Source organism: Macaca nemestrina, chromosome 13 (genome assembly GCF_043159975.1).
Source record: "Macaca nemestrina isolate mMacNem1 chromosome 13, mMacNem.hap1, whole genome shotgun sequence".
NCBI lineage: Eukaryota > Metazoa > Chordata > Mammalia > Primates > Cercopithecidae > Macaca > Macaca nemestrina.
This window is the reverse complement of record NC_092137.1, coordinates 38,944,310-38,965,086: the sequence shown is the minus strand read 5'-3', so window position 1 is coordinate 38,965,086 and position 20,777 is coordinate 38,944,310. Positions and strand designations below refer to the sequence as shown.

At 39.4% G+C, this 20,777-nt stretch overlaps 1 protein-coding gene across 17 annotated transcripts in view; it reads right to left on the bottom strand.

The window, feature by feature from the left end:
- The window catches only part of LOC105464882 (Rho guanine nucleotide exchange factor 33), a 278,945-nt gene that overhangs the window by 238,012 nt on the left and 20,156 nt on the right, over positions 1 to 20,777 (bottom strand). For 13 of the 17 annotated variants that reach the window (XM_071076556.1, XM_071076555.1, XM_071076557.1 and 10 more), the window contains exons 3-6: positions 10,077 to 10,186; positions 8,104 to 8,153; positions 3,201 to 3,344; positions 380 to 544 (exon numbers count right to left, since the gene is read on the bottom strand). In XM_071076556.1, the coding sequence (XP_070932657.1) occupies positions 380 to 544; positions 3,201 to 3,344; positions 8,104 to 8,153; positions 10,077 to 10,101 (384 nt within the window). In that variant the 5' untranslated portion in view covers positions 10,102 to 10,186. The remainder of the gene's footprint in view (positions 1 to 379; positions 545 to 3,200; positions 3,345 to 8,103; positions 8,154 to 10,076; positions 10,187 to 20,777) is intronic. The other 4 variants (XM_071076566.1, XM_071076572.1, XM_071076571.1 and 1 more) reach the window with 1 other exon arrangement.

Here is a 20,777-nt window from a genome sequence, read left to right as displayed (position 1 = left end):
TTTTTTTTTTTTTTTTTTTTTTTGAGACAGATTCTTGCTCTGTCGCCCAGGCTGGAGTGCAGTGGCATGATCTCAGCTCAATGCAACCTCCACTTCCTGGTTCAAGTGATTCTCCTGCCTCAGCCTCCCAAGTAGCTGGAACTACAGGCGCCCACCACCACACCCAGCTAATTTTTGTATTTTTAGTAGAGACAGCGTTTCACCATATTGGCCAGGGTGGTCTTGAACTCCTGACCTTGTGATCCACTGGCCTTGGTCTCCCAAAGTGCTGGGATTACAGGTGTGAGCCACCATGCCCAGCCAGAAAAAGGCAAGTTTTCTACTCCTGTTACCGAGACCAAAATTCTCTTGTCAGCAGGGAAATTAAAGAGGGGCCTACCTTGAAATAGTTTAATGAATTCTTCATCTCAGTAACTTTTTCTTCCATGGAACATCTGCAGCTCTTAACCTTTTCTTCCAAAGCATATTCTCCATGTTGAATTCTTGACAGTTCTTGCATTGCTTCTGTGAAGCCAGTTTTGAGTTCGGAGGCCAGTGCCTGCAACTAAATAACGCATGAAAAGTTAATTCAATTTTCTGGAAATTATTATAAGTGGCACCATTGGCCCTTGAACTTTTCTTTTGTTTGAGAAATGAGGCTCCTGAAAATCTACAGACCTCATTTACTAGTGTACTTCAGTTTGGACAACTTAAGACAACCTTGGCCCCATTTATCTAAGAAAAAGAGTGTCTTCTTTATATACAGCACATGCTGAAGCTTGATAAATGACAAGAAAACAAGCTGTTAATTAAGTTTACGAGTGCTTCTACAAGCTTCTATTTATTCTAACACCTTTGATTAAAATGAGATTTGCTTGAAAAGAAACATGTATGTGAATCTTGATCCAATAACTCTTTGAATTCTGTAAAAGAAGAAAATGGGTCATATTCTCTCTGGTTATTATGAGAGGCAAGGAAATTCAGTTCTTGTTTTCTTAAGAAATTAAAGAATAAACAGAAACAACTAAGCATAACTGAGAATTTATTTGAAAGGAAAGAAGGTTTTTTTTAAAAAAAAAAAATGCTCTTAGATGATATCATGGGAAAGGAGGTAACAGTATTTTCAATGACAGTGGGCTTTAACTCATAAGGAAGGCACAGAAATATCTGGTAGGGTATGGTAGGAGCTCAGAATGTTGTTGATGGTGATATGAATCATCTTCAGCAGTCAGTCCTGGTCATGTAGGTCAACTTTGACATGAAGAAAGAGGTGTTTGGGATCAGGTAGGGTACAAATCCTAGTTCTACCCTAAAGTACTAAGACCTTAGAAATGTTGGTTAACTTTTTTGTAGCAGTTTTCTCATCCATAAAATAGCTATAATAATATCTATTTCACAGGGCTGCCTTGAGAATTAAATGAGTAAACGTAGGTAAGCGGCCTACCATAGCACATACTTGGTATACAGATGTTCAAGAAATGTTCATTCTTCTCCCCCTTTTAGGTGGTAAATCAAAAAGTTAAGCACAAACAGAAATGTGGAGAAAATGGAGCACTTCTAAAGTTCAGTTTTGTTTATTGAACAAATGAAAAAAGCATTTTCAACAGACAGTAAGTTAATAATAACAATAAGATAATAACATTACTTTCTTGACATTTACGATCTTACACTCTGTTAAGTAGAGGAACTCTTAGCTCCACGTGTCTCTTTAAAACAGAACCATTTAGAAGGTTTATTCTATAATCAAGTTTTGTTGTTGTTGTTGTTGTTGTTGTTGTTTTGTCTTGTTTTGAGACAGGGTCTTGCTCTGTCACCCAGGCTGGAGTGCAGTGGCATAATCTCAGCTCACTGCAACCTCTGCCTCCCGGGTTCAAGTGATTCTCCTGTCTCGGCCTCCCAAGTAGCTAGGATTACAGGCATGTGCCACCACACCTGGCTAATTTTTGTGTTTTTAGTAGAGACGGAGTTTCACCATATTGGTTGGGCTGCTCTTGAACTCCTGATCTCAGGTGATCCAACTGCCTTGGCCTCCCAAAGTGCTGGAATTACAGGCATGAGCCACTGCGCCCGGCCTCAAGTATTTTTACTTTAAAGGAATGAAAACTAAAGTCCAGATACCTTAACAAATTTCTTTGAATGTGTATTTCTGAAAATTTTCAGAATCAGGCCATCCACATGATTCCCACCTGCAATGGCACCTCCCACTCACTATACAGTGACTTTGTCTCCTATATCACATTTTTAAAATATAGGATTTTGTGGTTCATTGTGCCTTACAAAGGATTGCTGGGAATAGAGAGAAATAAGAGGAACCAGAGAGATCATTTTGAGGAAAAAAGCAGGGCTTGTCAAGTATTTGGGGCTAGAAGGCTGGGAAACATCATGAGCAATCTATTTTTCATTTCAATCATTTTTAATTATAATGAATCTTTGCAATTGATTTTGGCTTACATCCTAACTCAGTCATCATGGTGGATTAAATCACCAGATCAACCACTTTCTGATCTGGTAATTTTTCATTATGTAAATGTATCTTCTGTAAGCAAAATAAACAAAAGTGATGGCTATATAACATCAAATCAAAAATGTATGCAAGTTTTAAAATTGGAAGAAGGAAAGCTGACATTCTTCTTAGTAACATTCACTTAGGTTTCCTGCTTGGGAAAAAAAAAAAAAAAAAGGGAACCACTACCCAACAGAAATAGGTTTCATTATCCTTGCTTCCTTAGGCAGAGTTTTCTGCAGAGACCAAAAGGCAGCAGTAGACTCCTAGGAAAAGGACCTTCCTGCCTGCAGAACCCCAGCTCTCAAAAACTTATTAAAATTTCCCCTAACAGCCAGGTGACATAGGAACTCTGGGAATTCTGAAGCTCTTTTTGAGTTGTGTGCCCATTTCCTACCAACATATTACTCTGAGCTCCATGGGTACCTGCCACTGAAGTGTTGCTACTGCTTTGTAAACAGCTTCACAGCCCTGACCAGCCAGGGAGGGGAAGCCGTCAGGAGGACACACACCTGATATAACACGTCACTTTTAAGATGCTGAGGGATCTTAGTATCTTTAGCCCCTACAGAGTGCTTTTCAACTATCAACCTGACCACTCCCTTATAAACAATAAATACTGTGAAGACACGGTCTTAACATCTTTTCTCTGCTCTCTCTTCAGCTTTCTTTTTTGACAGCCCACAGCCCACCCCAAGGATTAGAAACGGGTGTCTACCTTGTTCTCCAGCGAGTTGAACACGTTCCTCATCTCGTTGATTTTTTCATGAAGCTGCTCTAGAGAGGTTATGATCCCTCCATCCTGCCGCTGGAGGCGGGCTCCCACTGGAGGTAGGTTCAGGGAAGACTTGTACTTCGAAGCCTACGGTACCACAGAGGGCATCTTAGGCTCAAAGAAATAGGGGAGAGGAGTCCGAATTCTTCCTATTTCCTGCTCTTAATTTCTGATTCTCAATTTTCTTTCTTTTCTTGGCTTCTTAACTCTTCTTAAGATGAATTTTAGTCAGTGTCTTCCAATTTTTTTTTTCATGAAAGATCCCTCAGGCCTCAAACTTAATTTTCACAAATTTCAACGTGTGTTTTACAGGCATTTCTTCCTTTTTGCCACATTACCCAGGCCAGGAGGCTACCAAGAGGTAAATTAGGGGGACTGGACCTGTGGCTTGGGAACCTTGCAAAGTCATAAATGTCAAGGTTTGGGAAACCTCCCAATTCCTACAATTCTATAAAAGCAAAAGCCAGGTGTTTCGCAGTGGCACATACACGATGGCAAGGAGGCCAAGGTAATTGCTTTGGATTCCCCCCTAAACCAGGGTCACTGCAGGAGCAACATGAGTTTTCTGCCAACTTCCATCTTCCAATTGTAGGGCTCTTTATTGATCCCCAGAGGTGCAATGATTTAAAATAGAAAGTGAGGAGCAAGTAATCTGAATGTCGAGAGTAAACTTCCCATATCTACTCCTCTACATTCCCTGCAGAGGCTGACCCTTCAAGTCATTCTTGCAGGGCCTTATTGAGACTGACATGCAGCCTGGTGTGCTGGAACTTTATCTTATTGATCCCCAGATACACCACAGGCCTAGAAGAGTTAACTTCTCTAGTATCAGAAGAATATTCCTCAATGGCAAAAAGAGACTGAGTCTCAATCAGGATTTACAAATCCTAGAAAACTTTCAACGGCAGTTTTGATGATGAAACCTATTACTGTAGGACTGGTTCCCATAGTGTTTCAGTTAGAGGTCCTTTTGGAACATCACTTATTTTCTTAAATTATTTTCATTACGGAGAAAAATAAAGAAGAAAAAAGAGAATTGCCAAATAGAATCATCCCAAATTTCATTATTTCAGTACAACCATTAACACTCACATTTCCTTCTATTTTGTTCTATGCATATAAATGCAGATGTTTATATGGTTGAAATCACACTGCAGATATATTTTGATTCTACCTCTCTTTTTTCCCTCCTGATATTCTAATAAGGCATTTACGATAACCTTCAAAATTTTTCTAAATGTCTACGTTTGATGGCTACATGATATTCCATCCTATGAATTTGCCAGAGTTTACCTACCCATTCACTTTTGTTGGAAATTTATGTTGCTTGTAATTTTTCAATGTTATAACTAATGCTGTCATACTATGTTTTTGTTTTAAAGTTTTGTATATATTTCAGATTATTTCCTTAGAATAAATTCCTAAATATGAAATGCCTGTGGGTCAAAGATGTCAGGTAGTGTTTGACCCAAAGGGAAAGCTACTATATCACAGGGAGGCAATATATTCAACTAATTAATAATTATGCAAATTATATTTGACCAGCGGATTTGAAAAGTTATAGCAATATGGCTGTATATTCTTGGAAACATTATATGTGATATGTAATGTCCTAAATTCATGGATTTAGAAAAACATACCTTGAATAATAAAATATATAAAACAATAGAAATAGAAGAAGCCACAGTGTTTACATTCCTAAGACTACAAGTGAGCTTAAAACACAGTTGGAGTTGAAATCATTAGTGTGAGTGTTGGGCTAGCATTAAATTGTGCAGTTACTATGTCTGTTGCCTTAATTATGGGATCCCCTCTCATGTTAATGAGATCATAATTTTAATAATCCATATGCAAAATGAAGTAATCTAGGGTGAAATGATACCATCTGACTCGGGAAAAGAGATCTGATTCAACGACTTTGAGAGGGGTATGTGCAGTGGACAAAGGATAAGAGAAAAAGGAAATATGGAATAGACTTTTCTAAAAGTTTCTAACAATTACACACACTCACCAGAACTAAATATTATTAATTATTATTTGCTAATTAGTCAAAATATAATACTCCTTATTTTAATCATTGCTTCTTTGAGCTTCAACTTTTTCTTCGCTATCTATAATTTTACTTTGGTAAATTGTCTGTGTTATTTGCTAATTTTCTATTAGGGTTTTAGAAGTTTCCATTTTTATTGACCTTCATGAACTACTTATTTATAATTAAACCTTGAAATATTTGTTGTGTCTTTCTGATTTTGTTATTTGCCTCTGAATTTGTTTAACTTTTTTTTTATGGAAATAGTTTAAATTGTAATGTGGATGAATTCTCAAATCTCTTTCTTTGTGATTTCTTCCATTGCTTTTTAACTTAGATATTTCACATTTGGAGACAAAATAAATACTCACTTATTTTAAAATTTTATGGTTTGAATTTTTTATATTTAAGCCTTTAATCCACTTTGGCATTTGTTTTGATTGGGGTATGAAGTGAGGATCTCTTCTTTTTTTCCAAAGAACCAGACAAAAATCTTTCCAACACTGTTTGGCACAAGACTGAATGACTGCATGAGACCTCTTGGCTCAAAGCAATACAGACATCTTGTAATATAGTCATCCATTCATTCATTCAACTCATATTTATTGAATATGTATTATATGCCAGGCATTGTACTTTACACTGAGAATACAACAGAGAGCAAAATGGACTAAATTCCTGCCCTTAGAGCTTACATTCTAGATGAGAAGACAGAAAATTAAAAAACAAACAAGGTGATACATACGATAATGTCAGGTAGGGATAGGATCTATCCAGAAAATAAAATGAGGTAGAGAACTACCAAAATATTATATTTTGCTTCAGGTGCCCTCCCTTCTATTATAGATTTTATTCTATTATGGTTAACTCCTCCCCAGCTCCCTCCTTTCTCCTTCTCTTCTTCTTTCTTTACTTCTCCTCTTTCTTCTTCTTCTTTTGGTTAAATGTTGCTTGGAGTAAACAGACTGGGGCTTAGGAAGTGTTCTTTTAAAACAAGGATGGGTTATAATAGCATCACAGAGGTCATATAGACCAACTTCATTTCCATTGCTTTGTGTGTTCCACTGCGAACAGATGTACTAGGATTTGTAGTGCAATAAGATAATGAGGCCACCCCCACTGCAGCTATATTTAGCCAACATTCAGGGAGTGACCTACATAAAATCTATAATAGACTTTAAATCATACCTGACTTTAAAGAGGTACTCACACTCATTCAAATGTCATACACAGGTCAGATGAGAACAGAGGGGAGGTGGACAGGGAAAGCGTCTGGAGGACTTGGACCAGTGAGGCATCAAAGCAGCACTGAGTGAAGACCCATTTTTTTTGCTTCTAGGCCTTTGTTCAAGCTAGTCTCCCTGCCCAAAACAACCTTACCTATACCTACTTGTCAAATGATCAACTTGTCCTTAAGTACCTAAATCAAATCCTCCAGTCAATACTAAATCATCCCTTCCCCACAGAATTTTATCAACGCCTCTATCACAATCCTTTCAACAGCCTACCTTGTAAGAACTATTATTCTATGTGTTTTTCAGGTTGTGGACACAGAAAAATCAATGAGAATGTCTGTTTCATCTGTTTAATCTGCCATGAGGCCAAGCAGTAGACTTTGCACATAGTAATTGCCCAATAAATGTGTATTCAGTTGAAATGATGCTGTTTCCCCCATTCATCCTATAGCTGGCCTGAGTCTAGGGGCAATATGGTTAAATCATGTTTCCATAATCTTGTGTTGATTTGCTCCAGTTTGGTCTACAGCAAAGATCTTTTACATGATAATTCTGGGAACTAGTTGTCATTTTCACTTCACCGTCACTTAAACTAGACAAATCTAAATAACGTTTCCCCTAAACTATCTACTCTTCTGGACTCCTGTATTTCTGCTTGAGAGAGTACTCTTTTTCCTAGTGACCAGGGCTTAAAACCTTAGATCAACTTTGAAAGCATCCTTTCTCCCAACCCCCACCAAGCTCTGTCAATGTTTTCTTCCTTTTCACGTATTCCAGGAAGCACTGCCTGAAGTCTGGAGAGGAGCATGGGTTTCCCTAGCCCAAGCTGCTTTTATATTACAAATTATGTCAGAATAAAGTTTCATGATTTTTAAGAACAGAGATGTACTTTAAATTTACAGTTGGGAGACAGAAGCCAAGTGAATACCACTTAGAGGACCAAGGCAATCTCATATGACTCTTACTGCAAAGATGTTTTGCAGAACTTTCATCTTCCTTGTAAAGCAAATTGTTCCCATTGTTTAAAAAGAGCTTGAAAGTTTTTCCTGAACAGATATTTGAACATTTGCAATGTTAACCCCCTTTTCATTCTCAATTCTCCCTGCTAAAATAGAAAAGTAAGAAAAACAGATCTTGCCCTCTCCTCTCTGATGGAAATGTTATCTTGCAGTGTAATGGCCATGGCGATGGGGGCAGCAAGCAAGAGAAGCAGAGTTGAGGTGGGGGTGATAGTGCTGCATTTCATAAACGGGATAACTTGTCTTTCAATAATGAGTTCTCAGCCAGGCACAGTGGTGCTCACATATAGTCTTAGCTACTCAGGAACCTGAGCTTGAGCCCAGGAGTTAAAGACCAGACTGGGCAACACAGCAAGACCTTGTCTCAAAAAAAATCAGTTATCTCCAAAGTACACTGTGAGTGGCGAGACCCACTGAGGTGCCTGTCTCACAGCCCTGTTAAGAGAGTAAGTGCAACGATATATGTGGAAGCACTTGTGAGTGCTAAAAACATCTACACGTAAAGAATAGTCAGTCATCACTGTTATACATGGGAGCATTCGAAACAATCGATTTGTCTTTACCTGGTAAATCTGCGTGGAAGGATTATTCACCGGCATATGTTCATTCTCTCCTGCAGGGAGAAAAAGCTTTGTTCAATCAACACTACTCATTCTGTCCCTATCCTCTCCAGATACATGCAGGGAATAAGGAAACTTACAGGATCCTACATTTGTGCCTGCATGACAAGAAACCGATGATTCCAGAGGAACAAAGAATGAGCTGAAGTAGGTGGTGTCCATATTCACACATCCTAATCACTAAACCATTATCTACCTGATATTCTCTTGCAATAGAAAACCACGTTTTACCACAGTAGGAAAGTTTCTCAACCAAACTGAATGATGTGTGATTACTAAATAGCCAGAAAGGAATTTGCAGGAAGTGTCTCCCTTATGTTCTTGAGGCTAACTGAAATTGACCTGTGGGAACAGTTCTACAGTCAGGAAGGCAGCTCTTCACCAGGCACTTACTGATCTCAGCAAGCCTGCATAAAATATCCTCTACTTCCCCCACCTCTGATCTTTGCCAGACTTCTGAACTCTGCCCTGCTGTCACTGCCAAGTTCAGCTAAGGGAATCTTGCTGTCCTCCTGGGCAAGAGGCTGATAGAAGGAATTGTCAACGGAAAGGTTCTGGGAAAGATGCAGGCAGAAGAAAACAGTAATGTATAATACTAGACTTCAGGAAGCACAGGGCACACACAGAGAAAGTAGTAGGTTGTAGAAAACCATTCACAGGCCAGGCGCGGTGGCTCACGCCTCTAATCCCAGCACTTTGGGAGGCCAAGGTGGGTGGATCACCTGAGGTCAGGAGTTCAAGACCAGCTTGGCCAACATGGTAAAACCCTGTCTCTACTAAAAACACAAAAATTAGCTGGGTGTGGTGGCAGGCACCTGTAATCCCAGCTAGTCGGGAGGCTGAAGCAGGAGAATCGCTTGAACCCGGGAGGCGGGATTACAGTGAGCCAAGATTGTGCCATTGCTTTCCAGCCTGGGCAACAAGAGTGAAACTCCGTCAAAAAAAAAAAAAAGAAAAAGACAAAGAAAGAAAGAAAGAAAAGAAAGAAAAGCAAAGAGAAAGGAAAAGAAAACCATTCACAACCTAGGGAGAAAAAGAGGTTGGCCTAGAATGCACTTTCAGAACCACATTGGTTGGCCATAAAGATGAGGCAATCCATGTAAAACATTCAGCTAGTTGCTTATCCATTTAGCTTCTTCTCCAGTGTGTCACGTTATATGCATCAAGCAGTTTATAGAGGAAGCCCCTGGTTGCAAACATTTGGTTGTGTGGTAGTGTATATTGTTCTCCTAAGGCATGCTGGTACAGGAAACCCCTCCAGCCTCAGTATTTAAGTCCATAAATAATATATAACCTTAGCCCAGAATTTATACACACAGCAGGCTGTCCCTATAAAATCCATATGATTTGAGGTTACCCAAACTTCCTGCATAGGCTTGAGTAAAGATTATTTAGACAATTTCATACTATGTCCCAACAGCCTGGTATAATAGCAAGAATCAGGGCTTGGGAGGAAAGATCCAGATCCCAGACCTAACTTTGATACTTTGTAGTTGTCACCTGACTTCCCTATGACTGTTTCCTCTTCCGTAAATTGGAGATGATAACAGAATCTACTTCTATATAGTTGTTTCTATATGGTAAAGATTAAAAGAGAAAGCACTTATGCTTCTAGGCTAGTCTAGAAGATGATAGATGTCTAGTAGTTGAATCTGTGTCTTGGCCTTACCCAGCAAGTTGTTCTGAGGCAGTCCTAAAGTTATTGCTAAGAACAATAAAATAACAACACAGACCAAATTCTAATAGCATTTCCTATTTTTTCAGCACCCAGTCTATATTCTTCATAGTCATTATATGATGATAGGAAAATGAAAATAGTTAACATACTGTCATGTCTCGAGACAGTGGTAAGACAAAGCAAAAATCTGCATTCCTTGAATCCTAAGTCCTAAAACAAGACATGGGAAAAATCTGACCTTGCTTTGTTTTGGTTTTTTCCATAGTGCCGGTTACTTCTCTTCTCCAGCTTATTCTTCAACATTGCATCCTCATCGTCCTGCCTCAGGCCACCTCCTCTTCCCTGCACCTGTCAATTCAAATCAAGAGTAAAGGATAACAGGTAAAATTGTCAGAGAAACTGGATTTACTTCATATATTAACTTAAAAAAATTGAAATGAACACAGCTTGAGATACATGCAATTTCAGAAGAGGAAAAATACTGAGTAAACATTTAGCATAAAGGTAAATACATTTTGTGAATACATATGAAATTCATTATTCAAATTTAGGGTAGTCTTTCAATATGCTACATTCTTTTTTGGATCAAATCAATTAATTAAGACATATTGGTTTTACTAGCAAGTTATAGTTTAAGGAAATTTTCTTTTTTTCTTTTTTTTCACACAGGGTCTTGCTCTGTCACCCAGGATAGAGTGCAGTGATGCAATCATGGCTCACTGCTGCCTTGACCTCCTGGGCTCAAGAGGTCCTCCCACCTCAGCCTCCCAAATAGTTGGGACCACAGGCATATGCTATCACACCTGGAATTTTTTTTTTTTTTTTTTTTTTTTTTTGTAGAGATGGGGTCTCCCTGTGTTGCCCAGGTTGGTCTCAAACTCCTAGGCTCAAGTGATCCTCCAACCTTGGCCTCCCAAAGTGCTGAATTACAGGTGTGAGCCACCACACCCAGCCCCAGGGAAATTAAGGAGAAAAAATTGAGCAGATATGAAGGCCAATACATCTGTTTCTATTCCATTAAATAGTATGTTCCTTGATAGCCTTGTCCCCACTTTCGGCACCTGGTAGACTCCTTTGCACCCAGGAAATGCTTAGCAAACAGGCCATGTCTGATGTGACCATTGGACATGAAGCTGCAAAGTCAGAATGCAGTCTAGCACACAGTCAGTGTTGTGGATACTGGCCCTCTTTTCAGCCATCCAGCATTTTAACCCTTTCCTAAGTTTGAAGAATTCCCCTGCCTTATGAGACTTGATCAAATGCCTCCCACTATAGAGGCTGAAAGCACCAGGTTCTTCTAGCCTTCTTTGCAACTAAGGCATGACAGATATATGCCTAGGACATACCACTCAGATGCACCTACCCCAATTAACACTGGCAGTTGCAAAAAGAATTCCTAAGGCAGATACTCGATATTCTTTCTACCTTCTAAGACAGCAGTGGCAGCGAGGGTGGTGGTGGTGACCATTATCCGTTACAAACATATTAGGAAATTCCAGGTGCTAGTTTCGGTGCTTTCCTCACTAGAACAGTTGTATTATGTGATTTAGGCACTGCTGCTGGCCATAGAATCCCAAACTCGATTCTCCAGCCTCCCAGCAATTCCGTAAGCTGTCCCTCTCCTTTCAACAAATTCCTCTGCTGCTTAAATCAGCCAGAGATTGTTTTCTGTTGCTTACAACTAAGAAACCTGACTGAAACAATACAAATATATGAACACTATCCAAGATTAAGAAAACACAAGTTTAAACTTTGTTCATCACTTAGAATAGACAAATCTAATCTATAGTGACAAAATGCAGATCAACAGTTGCCTAGAGCAGGAGGTGGAGGGATAACTGGGAAGAGGCATGGGGAACTTTTTTTTTTTTTTTGAGACGAGGTCTCACTCTTGCCCAGGCTGCAGTGCAGTGGCCTTAGGATGGCTCACTGGAGCCTTGAACTCCTGGGCTCAAGTGGTCCTCCCATCTCAGCCTCCTGAGTAGGTAAGACTACAGGTGGAGGTCAGTATGCTTGGCTAATTTTTTTTTTCATAGAGACAGGAGTCTCACTATGTTACCGAGGCTGGTCACGAACTCCTGGGCTCAAGCGACTCTCCTTCCTCGGTAGCTCAAAGTGCTGAGATTACAGTCATGAGCCACTATGCCTGGCCGCACAGGAAACTTTGTTGGATGATAGAAATGTTCTACTGCTTAATTGTGTCAGTGGTATACGGGCGCACAAATTTGCCAAAACTCATTGAATGTATGTTTTAATTGGGTGCATTTTATCTTACATAAATTATATCTGAAGAAAGCTGATTTAAGACTTCATTATGGGCTGGATGTGGTGGCTCTTGCCTGTAATCCCAGCACTTTGGGAGGCTGAGATGGGCGGATCACTTGAGGTCAGTAGTTCGAGACCAGTCTGGCCAACGTGGTGAAACCCTGTCTCTACTAAAAATACAAAAATCAGTCTGGCATGGTGGCAGGTGCCTGTAATCCCAGCTACTCCAGAGGCTGAGGCAGGAGAATCACTTGGACCTGAGAAGCAGAGGCTGCAGTGAGCCGAGATCAACCACTGCACTCCAGCCTGGGTGATGTAGCAAGACTCTGTCTCAAAAGAAAAGGCCAGGCGCGGTGGCTCACGCCTGTAATCCCAGCACTTTGGCAGGCCAAGGTGGGCGGATCACCTGAGGTCAGGAGCTCCAAACCAGCCTGACCAACATGGAGAAACCCTGTCTCTACTGAAAATACAAAATTAACCGGGCGTGGTGGCGCATGCCTGTAATCCCAGCTACTCAGGAGGCTGAGGCAGGAGAATCACTTGAACCCGGGAGGCAGAGGTTGCAGTGAGCTGAGATCGTCCCATTGTACTCCAGCCTGGGCAACAAGAGCAAAACTCTGTCTCAAAAAAAAAAAGACTTTATTATAAAATATGGAGTGTATCCAAACCAAAACAAAAATACTTTTTATTCGCATACTGAGGTTTATAAAACAAAATAATACGTTGGCAGGGTGGGAGGGTACACACAGGTAAAAAGCCATTGGAAAATAGCTACATGGTTATAAATGACGAATATAAAGAAAGGCCCAAAGTCAAAGCCATATGCTGTTTAAACTCTTGCACATTTTTCACGTAAGCATGAAAGTTATGGCAAGCTAGGGCATCTTCCCTAACTATCTTTAATCTTTTTTCATAGCTGATACAAACATTTCTAAGATGAAAACTTTCTTCTCCTTAGCAATTGTTAATTTACTTGACATCTAATCCATTCTAGGATGAATATAATGAAATCACAGAATATTACCGTCAAAGAGGCTCTAAGAACATTATTCTATCCAAGTTCTTCATTTATAAAAGAAGCAAACGAGACCTAAGGAGGGGAAGAGAAGTGGCCTGCCCAAAGCCACCAGCTTTAAAAATGGTCTTTAGAAGCGATTTCCGTTACTATTTGGGGGAAGAAAATCTTTAAATATGCAAAGCCATACCTTTGTGAGATTTTTGTGGGTGATTTTTCCTGGAGATTTAGTCATTAATCTACAACTAATTGAAAACAAAAAAACAAAAAACCCATATATCATAGGTAAAATGAAAACTTACACATTTTCTGAGCTAGAATATCCTCATGCTCACATGCTCACATATGTACATGTGACCACTTATTTCAAGACATAAGACTTTCTTTTATTTTATTTTTTGTAGAGCCAGAGTCTTGCTTTCCCCAGGCTGGAGTGCAACGGCATGATCATAGCTCAATGTAACCTTGAATTCTTTGGCTTAAGGGACCCACCTGCCTCAGTCTCCCAAATAGCTTGGACTACAGGCATGTCCACCATGCATGGCTAACTTTCCACTTTTTGTAGAGACAGCGTCTCCCCATATTGCCCAGACTGTTCTCGACCTCCTGGCCTCAAGCAATTCTTCCACTTTGTCCTCCCAAAGTGTTGGGATTACAGGTATGAACCACCATGAGACATAATAAACATGTGTGATGGACAGTGAGTTAGAAATTTTATGTAGTAAATTACAAAAGCAACAAAACTACATTAGAGGCCAGGCTATGGTGGCTCACGCTTGTAATCCCAGCACTTTGGGAGGCCGAGGCAGGTGGATACCTTGAGGCCAGGAGTTCAAGACCAGCCTGGCCAACATGGTGAAACTGCACTCTACTAAAAATTTAAAAATTAGCCAGGCATGGTGGCACACACTTGTCATCCCAGCTACTCAGGAGAATCGCTTGAACCCGGGAGGCAGAGATTGCAGTGAGCCGAGATGGCATCACTGCACTCCAGCCTGAGGGACAGAGCGAAACTCTGTCTCAAAAAAAAAAAAAAAAAACCAAAAACCTACATTAGAGAAAATTTGGAAAGTATATAGGGGACAAAGCAACTATAATGTCTCTACTTAAACAGCTATCATGATCACTTGTTTGTATTGCCTGTTAATATTTTTTTCTCTAGAATATTTTACATAATTATTAATGAAGCCTACCTAAAATTTTGTAACTACCTTTCCCACCTATATTATAGCACAAACATTTTATTTTCTTTTAAAAATTGGACCATGGCTGGGTGCAGTGGCTCATGCTTGTAATCCCAACACTTTGGGTGGCCAAGGATGGAGGATTGCTTGAGTCCAGGAGTTCAAGATCAGCCTAGGCATAGCAAGATCCCATCTCTTAAAGGAAAAAATAAAATAAACATGGGATCATTATTGTTGTACAGATAAAATAAGTGAAGAAAAACTTAAAAAAAATTTTTTTTAAACTGGACCATTATTATTTATACTGTTTTTATTGTGGCTCTTTGAGCAGAGGTAAAAGTGTTCCTCCCCAATCCCAACTGATGTTAATAATCTTTGGTATTCTTTCATTCTTTTATCCATCCTCATATAATCGCATACAGTCATATACAGAATATACGTATATGGAGTGGGGTTGTCATTGTAGGTTTACATATTGTACTTCTCTGCATCTTACTCTCACGTAATACACTGTGGCAATCTCTCCAAGTTAATTGTTACAGATCTAAGAAATTACTTTTTTTTTTTTGAGATGGAGTCTCACTGTTGCCCAGGCTGGAGTGCAGTGGTGAGATCTCGGCTCACTGCAACCTCCGCCTCCCAGTTTCAAGCTGGGATTACAGATGTGCGCCACCATGCCTGGCTAATTTTTGTATTTTTAGTAGGGACGGGTTTCACCATGTTGGTCAGGCTGGTCTTGAACTTGTGACTTCACATGATTCGCTTGGCTCAGCCTCCCAAAGTGCTGGGATTACAGGTGTGAGCCACTATGCTTGGCCCTAAGAAATTACTTGTAATGACTGCATAATATTCCATGGTACAAATGACTGTGTTAACCATTTCTCCACTGATGAACATTCCCTTTATGTCCATTATTTTGCCACTGCAAACAATGCCACAACGAACATCTTGGTACATACAGCTTTACATATTGGTGCTTTTATTTATGTAGAGTTTCCATAGATGTGGCTAGGCTGCTTTCCAAAAAGGCTATAACTACCCTCATTTCCCCCAGGAATATTTATTGCCTAAATACCTTTCTCCTGCATTCCAGCCAATAGTGGATGTTAACACTTTTTAGTTCTTGTCAGTCAGATGGGTGACAAGTGATAGTTTATAGCTACTTTTGCTGATTGCTGGTGCTATTGAGCATCTCTATGTCATATACTTACTATACATTAAGATTTGCTCGTCTGTCAGTTATCTAGTCCTCTGATTTGCCTAATTTTCTTTTAGGTTATCGGCCTTTTTTTTTTGTAGCAAGTAGTGAGAGTTTGTAAATAACATGTATTAACTGTTTATTTGTTATACGCAATGTTTTTTCCCATTTATCTTTTTGTCTTTTGACTTTGTGGTCACTTTTGCTATTAAATTTTTTTTTTTTTTTTTTCTGAGACAGAGTCTTACTCTGTCCCCCAGTGCAGTGGCACGATCTTGGCTCACTGTAACCTCCACCTCCTGGGTTCAAGCGATTCTCGTGCCTCGGCCTCCTGAGTAGCTGGGATTACAGGCATGAGCCACCACACCCAGCTCATTTTTTGTATTTTTAGTATAGACGGGTTTTTGCCATGTTGGCCAGGCTGGTCTCAAACTCCTGGCCTCAAGTGACCCACCCACTTTGGTCTGTCACAAAGTGGTGGGATTACAGGCATGAGCCACCTCACCCAGCTGGTAGATTGTTTTTGGTTTTTATTCTATTTTATTTTGTCATTAAGCTTATGTTAGCCATAATGAATTGGAAGTTTTTCATCTTTTTCTATAACCTATAAAAACTTCAATTACATTGGAATTATCAGTTCTTTAAAAGATAATAGAGCATAGCTATGAAACCATTTGATCTTGGTACCCTTTTTAAAAAGTAGTCAGATCTTCAAGCCCTTTTCTGTTTCTTCAAAAGAAATTTATCTAGGCAGCTTTTCAACTAGTTAGTCATTTATATTTTCCTAGGAAACTATGTATTTCCTTAAGTTTGTCAAATTTGTTGACAGAGCCTATATCTCAGCTACTTGGGAGGCTGTGGTGGAAGGATAATTTGAGCCCAGTAGTTCAAGGCTGCAGTGAGCTAGGCTCGCACTACTGCACTCCAGCCTGAGTGACAGAGCAAGATCCTGTCTCAAAAAAAAAAAAAAAGAAAAGAAAATTTTGTTGACAGAGCATAAGCATTTTCCCATATGCTATGTAAGGAATGGTGGAGAGAGAAGGAACATTTGTTGAACAGCTGCTATGTGCCAAACATAATGCTTCATATTTTATTTCTATTGTCTCATTTAATTAAATCTCATATTGATTCTGTTGAGGATGTATCATTATCCCCATTTTCCAGATGAGAATACTGAGGCTTGGGAAAATGAGGTAATAATATGCCCAGGATCATGGCAAAGGGAGCCAGAATTGTAATTTAGGTACATCCATATGATTTCAGAACTGGTTCTTTCATTTATTACACCTGGCTTTCTCCAAATAGTTTCACAATCATTACATTTATTGACTAAGAAATAGTTGCTTGAGAAAATGTGTCATTGTTTTCTTTCCCTCCCCCAATTATTAGGGTATTTTTCTGTTTTTTACGATAATAAGTGGATATAAAAAGGAATAGAGTCCTTTTTCTTCATATTTAGGACATCTTTTCTTAAGCTAAGTTTCCAGAACAGAATTTCTAGGTTGACGAGAATGATTGTGATAATGAATATGTATTAAAGGGTACAGTTTAAAAGGGAGCTTAATAACAGGATTACACAGACAGGTAATATGACTTATTCTGGAAAAAGCCTTGCTATGATTATGAAAGTCCCTTTGAGATCTCACTTGCAGTCTGCTCTTCATTTTGTACTGGGAATCCCTCACTCTGAGCCTAGTAATTCTTCACTCTGTTCTTGATAGCCCTTGAATCACTGCCTGCCTTTGAATAAATAACCATCAGATGCTGCCACATGCCTCTCAACAAGTTAATGTGGCTCCTATTCCTCCCTGACCTTCCTCCTTTCTTTCCATCTCTACGGTTGCAGTGCTAACCTCTAAAAACACCCATTCAGGCCTTGGTAAACTCTCGGGAAAATAATGTTAAATTTCTGGAAAGAGCCTGTTGGTCTCTATATCATGCCTGATCATGATACAAAGCAATGGTTTTCAGTTTATATTTTTTGAAGCCCTCAGGCTTTCTTGAGTCTGTCTTGAGTGGAGAGAGGAAGCCACCAAGCTGGTGGGGTTCTGGGTTCCCCTTCTTACCCCCTTCAACCAGAGTCTCTCTGTTCTTGTCTGATTCACATACTACAGCTTTCGGGGAAGCATTTCCTTTTTTTATTTTTTATTTTTATTTTTTTTTTTGAGACAGGGTCTCACTCTGTCACCCAGGCTGAAGTACAGTGGCAGGATCATGGCTCACTGCAGCCTCAACCTCCTGGGCTCAAGCAATCTTCCTGCCTCAGCCTCTCAAAGTGCTGAATTACAGGCATGAGCCATAGTGACTGGCGGGAAAGAATTTCCTTTGAAAATCAGTTTCTGCTGTTTAAAAACAAAGGTTCTAAAATCACTGATATAGAGAAATAAGAATGTTGAAACAATAAGAAGTTATAGCCATATTTTTGTAAAATTAATTCAGAAAAAAATTTTAAAATTATAAGTTAACAGAAACCTAAAGAATACTGAAAAGTCTCCTGACCCTCCCCCAGACTGACCTAGAACGTGTATCCTCCTCCTGACATACACACATAAGACCACAAAAACTGAGGATTGTCTATTATTTTCCAATTACTGCTGTGACAGAAAAGGAAAGTTTGGCACTTTGGGGAATTGAAATTAATTGAAAGCAGACTTGAGTTAATTTCCATTTCAGTGTCCTTTATTGAATGGGTCTTTAGTGCACATTTCTAATTTAGTAGAATGAGAACTTTTTTATGCTGGGGGGAGGGTGATGAGGAAATACTTTCCCCTGAAACTAAAGTAATTCATCAGGACAAATCCTGCAGCCTTTTTCAAGAAGAGGGTCTATATGATCTTTGTGGTGTAGAAAAAATGCTTTAAACATTATGAAAAGGGCTATTTCCTTTTTTTTTTCTATAGCGCCTAAAAGCAACATTATTTTGTGACAGTAACACCCTGTTTGTTCATGCTTCGTAGTTTTCAAAGCACTCTCATGTACGTTATCTCACTTGATCACTACAGCAATGCTGTGTGCTGGGCCAGCACATGTTCCATTCATTTTATACCCACGGAAGCCATAGCTTGTACAAATTATTTGCCCAAAGTTACACTGGAAGTTGCTTCAAGTAAGACCAGTAGTCTTTCTATGATTCTCTATCTTTAAATAAACTGCTTCATGTCACAGTATTCCAAAGTACTGTAATTTAAGGTACTACTTTAAGGTACCATTGTCATTAAAAAAAGGTATCAATTCCTGTGTGGGCTCTGATAGTCATCTGAGTAAACAGGTTGAATGGACTGATACAAGGAAAAAAGTTTTGGCGGGTTTGATGAGAGAGATTGAGAGAAAGAGAAATAATACAAAGTAGGACTACAAAGAGGGATGTAACCAGCAATTCAGAGAATATGAAATATTACTTGTAAAATTCGATATGCAATATTTGTTGCCAATTCCTTCCTTCCTTCCTTCCTTCCTTCCTTCCTTCCTTCCTTCCTTCCTTCCTTCCTTCTTTCCTTCCTCCCTCCTTCCCTTCCTCTCTCCCTTTCTTTTTTTTTCTCTCTCTCTCTCTCTCTTTCTCTCTTTCTTTCTTTCTTTCTTTGACGGAGTCTTGCTCTGTCGCCCAGGCTGGAATGCAATGGCACAATCTCTGCCCACTGCAACCTCTGCCTCCCAGGTTCAGGCAATTTTGCCTCAGCCTCCCAAGCAGCTGGGGCTACAGGCACAAGCTGCCATGCCCAGCTAATTTATTTTGTATTTGAGTAGAGACACGGTTTCACCCGTGTTGCCCAGGCTGATCTCGAACTCCTGAGCTCAGGCAATCCACCTGCCTCGGCCTCACAAAGTGCTAGGATTACAGGCATGAGTCACCACACTCAGCCGCCAATAATTTCTAAAAGCTAGATGAAATGGATAATTTTTGAGGAAAACATACATTATTGAAATTTGTTTTAAAAACAGTAGAAATGTTTTTATCCAGAACAACTATCTGCAGAAAATATTAAAAGGGAAGGTCAAATATCTACTCCCCAATAAGAAATGATTCAGCATCATATCACAGGAAGGTCCTATAAATAACAGTGTCTGTGTTATTTAATCTATGCTATAGAATAGGATGTATGTAAATAGCTAATTTATTCTATGAGGTTCTGAGACCAACTCTAGGATAGCCTAAATAAATAAATAAACATATTCTAAATAAAATGTCAGAAAACAAAAATATAACACTATGATCAGCAAAGCTTGTTCTAGAAAATAAAAATTAATTAATCAATGTAACGCAAGAAAACAAAGAGTACAGTGTGACCCTTAGAAGCAAAATGGTAAGGAGATAAGACAATTCTCACAATATGTAGATACACAAGTGTTTAAAACTAGGATACCTCAATGAAAATGTAGCTTTTTATGCCCACCAAACAACAACAACAACAAATCCTTGAATACATAGCAATTTAAAGTGGCAAAGGCAATAAATTAAAGAATTAAAATTAAAATTAAGAATTAAAATTAAAATAAAATTAAATTAAAATACAGGCACAGTGACTCGTGCCTGTAATCTCAGCACTTTTGGAGGCCAAGGCAGGCAGTTAGCTTCAGCCCAGAAGTCTGAGACCAGCCTGGGCAAAAGGCAAAACCCTGTCTCTACAAAAAATAAAAATAAATAAATAAATAAAAAAGAAATTAGCCAGTCATGGTGGTGCACTCCTGTAATTCCAGCCACTTGGAAGACTGAGGTGGGAGAATCACCTGAGCCCAGGAAGTCAAAGCTGCAGTGAGTCATGATAGAGCCACTGCACTCCAGCCCGGGCAGCAGAGTGAGACCTGGTCTCAAAAAAAATTTTTTTTAATTAAAAAATGAAATAAATAAAAGAATTAAAATAGGACTCGGTCACCAGACATCTCAAACAATAAGTGGCCTTATTTTGAGAATGGTCCCTGGTGCTCAAGTCAGCCCCTTACGTGACCCTTTCTCAAATATGGGTGCTGCTAGAAACAGGGTGGCTCCTGCCACTGAACCAGGTAACAAGGCCATCACCCCTCCTTAGTTAACTGCCTGCATGGCTGTCCCCTCCCCAGACTGTGAGCAATTAAGGAGTACACAGGGAGTTTTATTCATCTTTCTGTCTCCAGCTCCTGGCACCATTCTCAACATACTCTCAACAAATATTTGTGGAAGTGACCTGAATTCTCATGCAATAGACCACCAGAGAAACATGCTTTTTACTACAATTTGTTTCACATCAACAATAAAGACTTAGTGGTAAATACAGGGAGTTTGGCTTGAAGATAATTTTTATT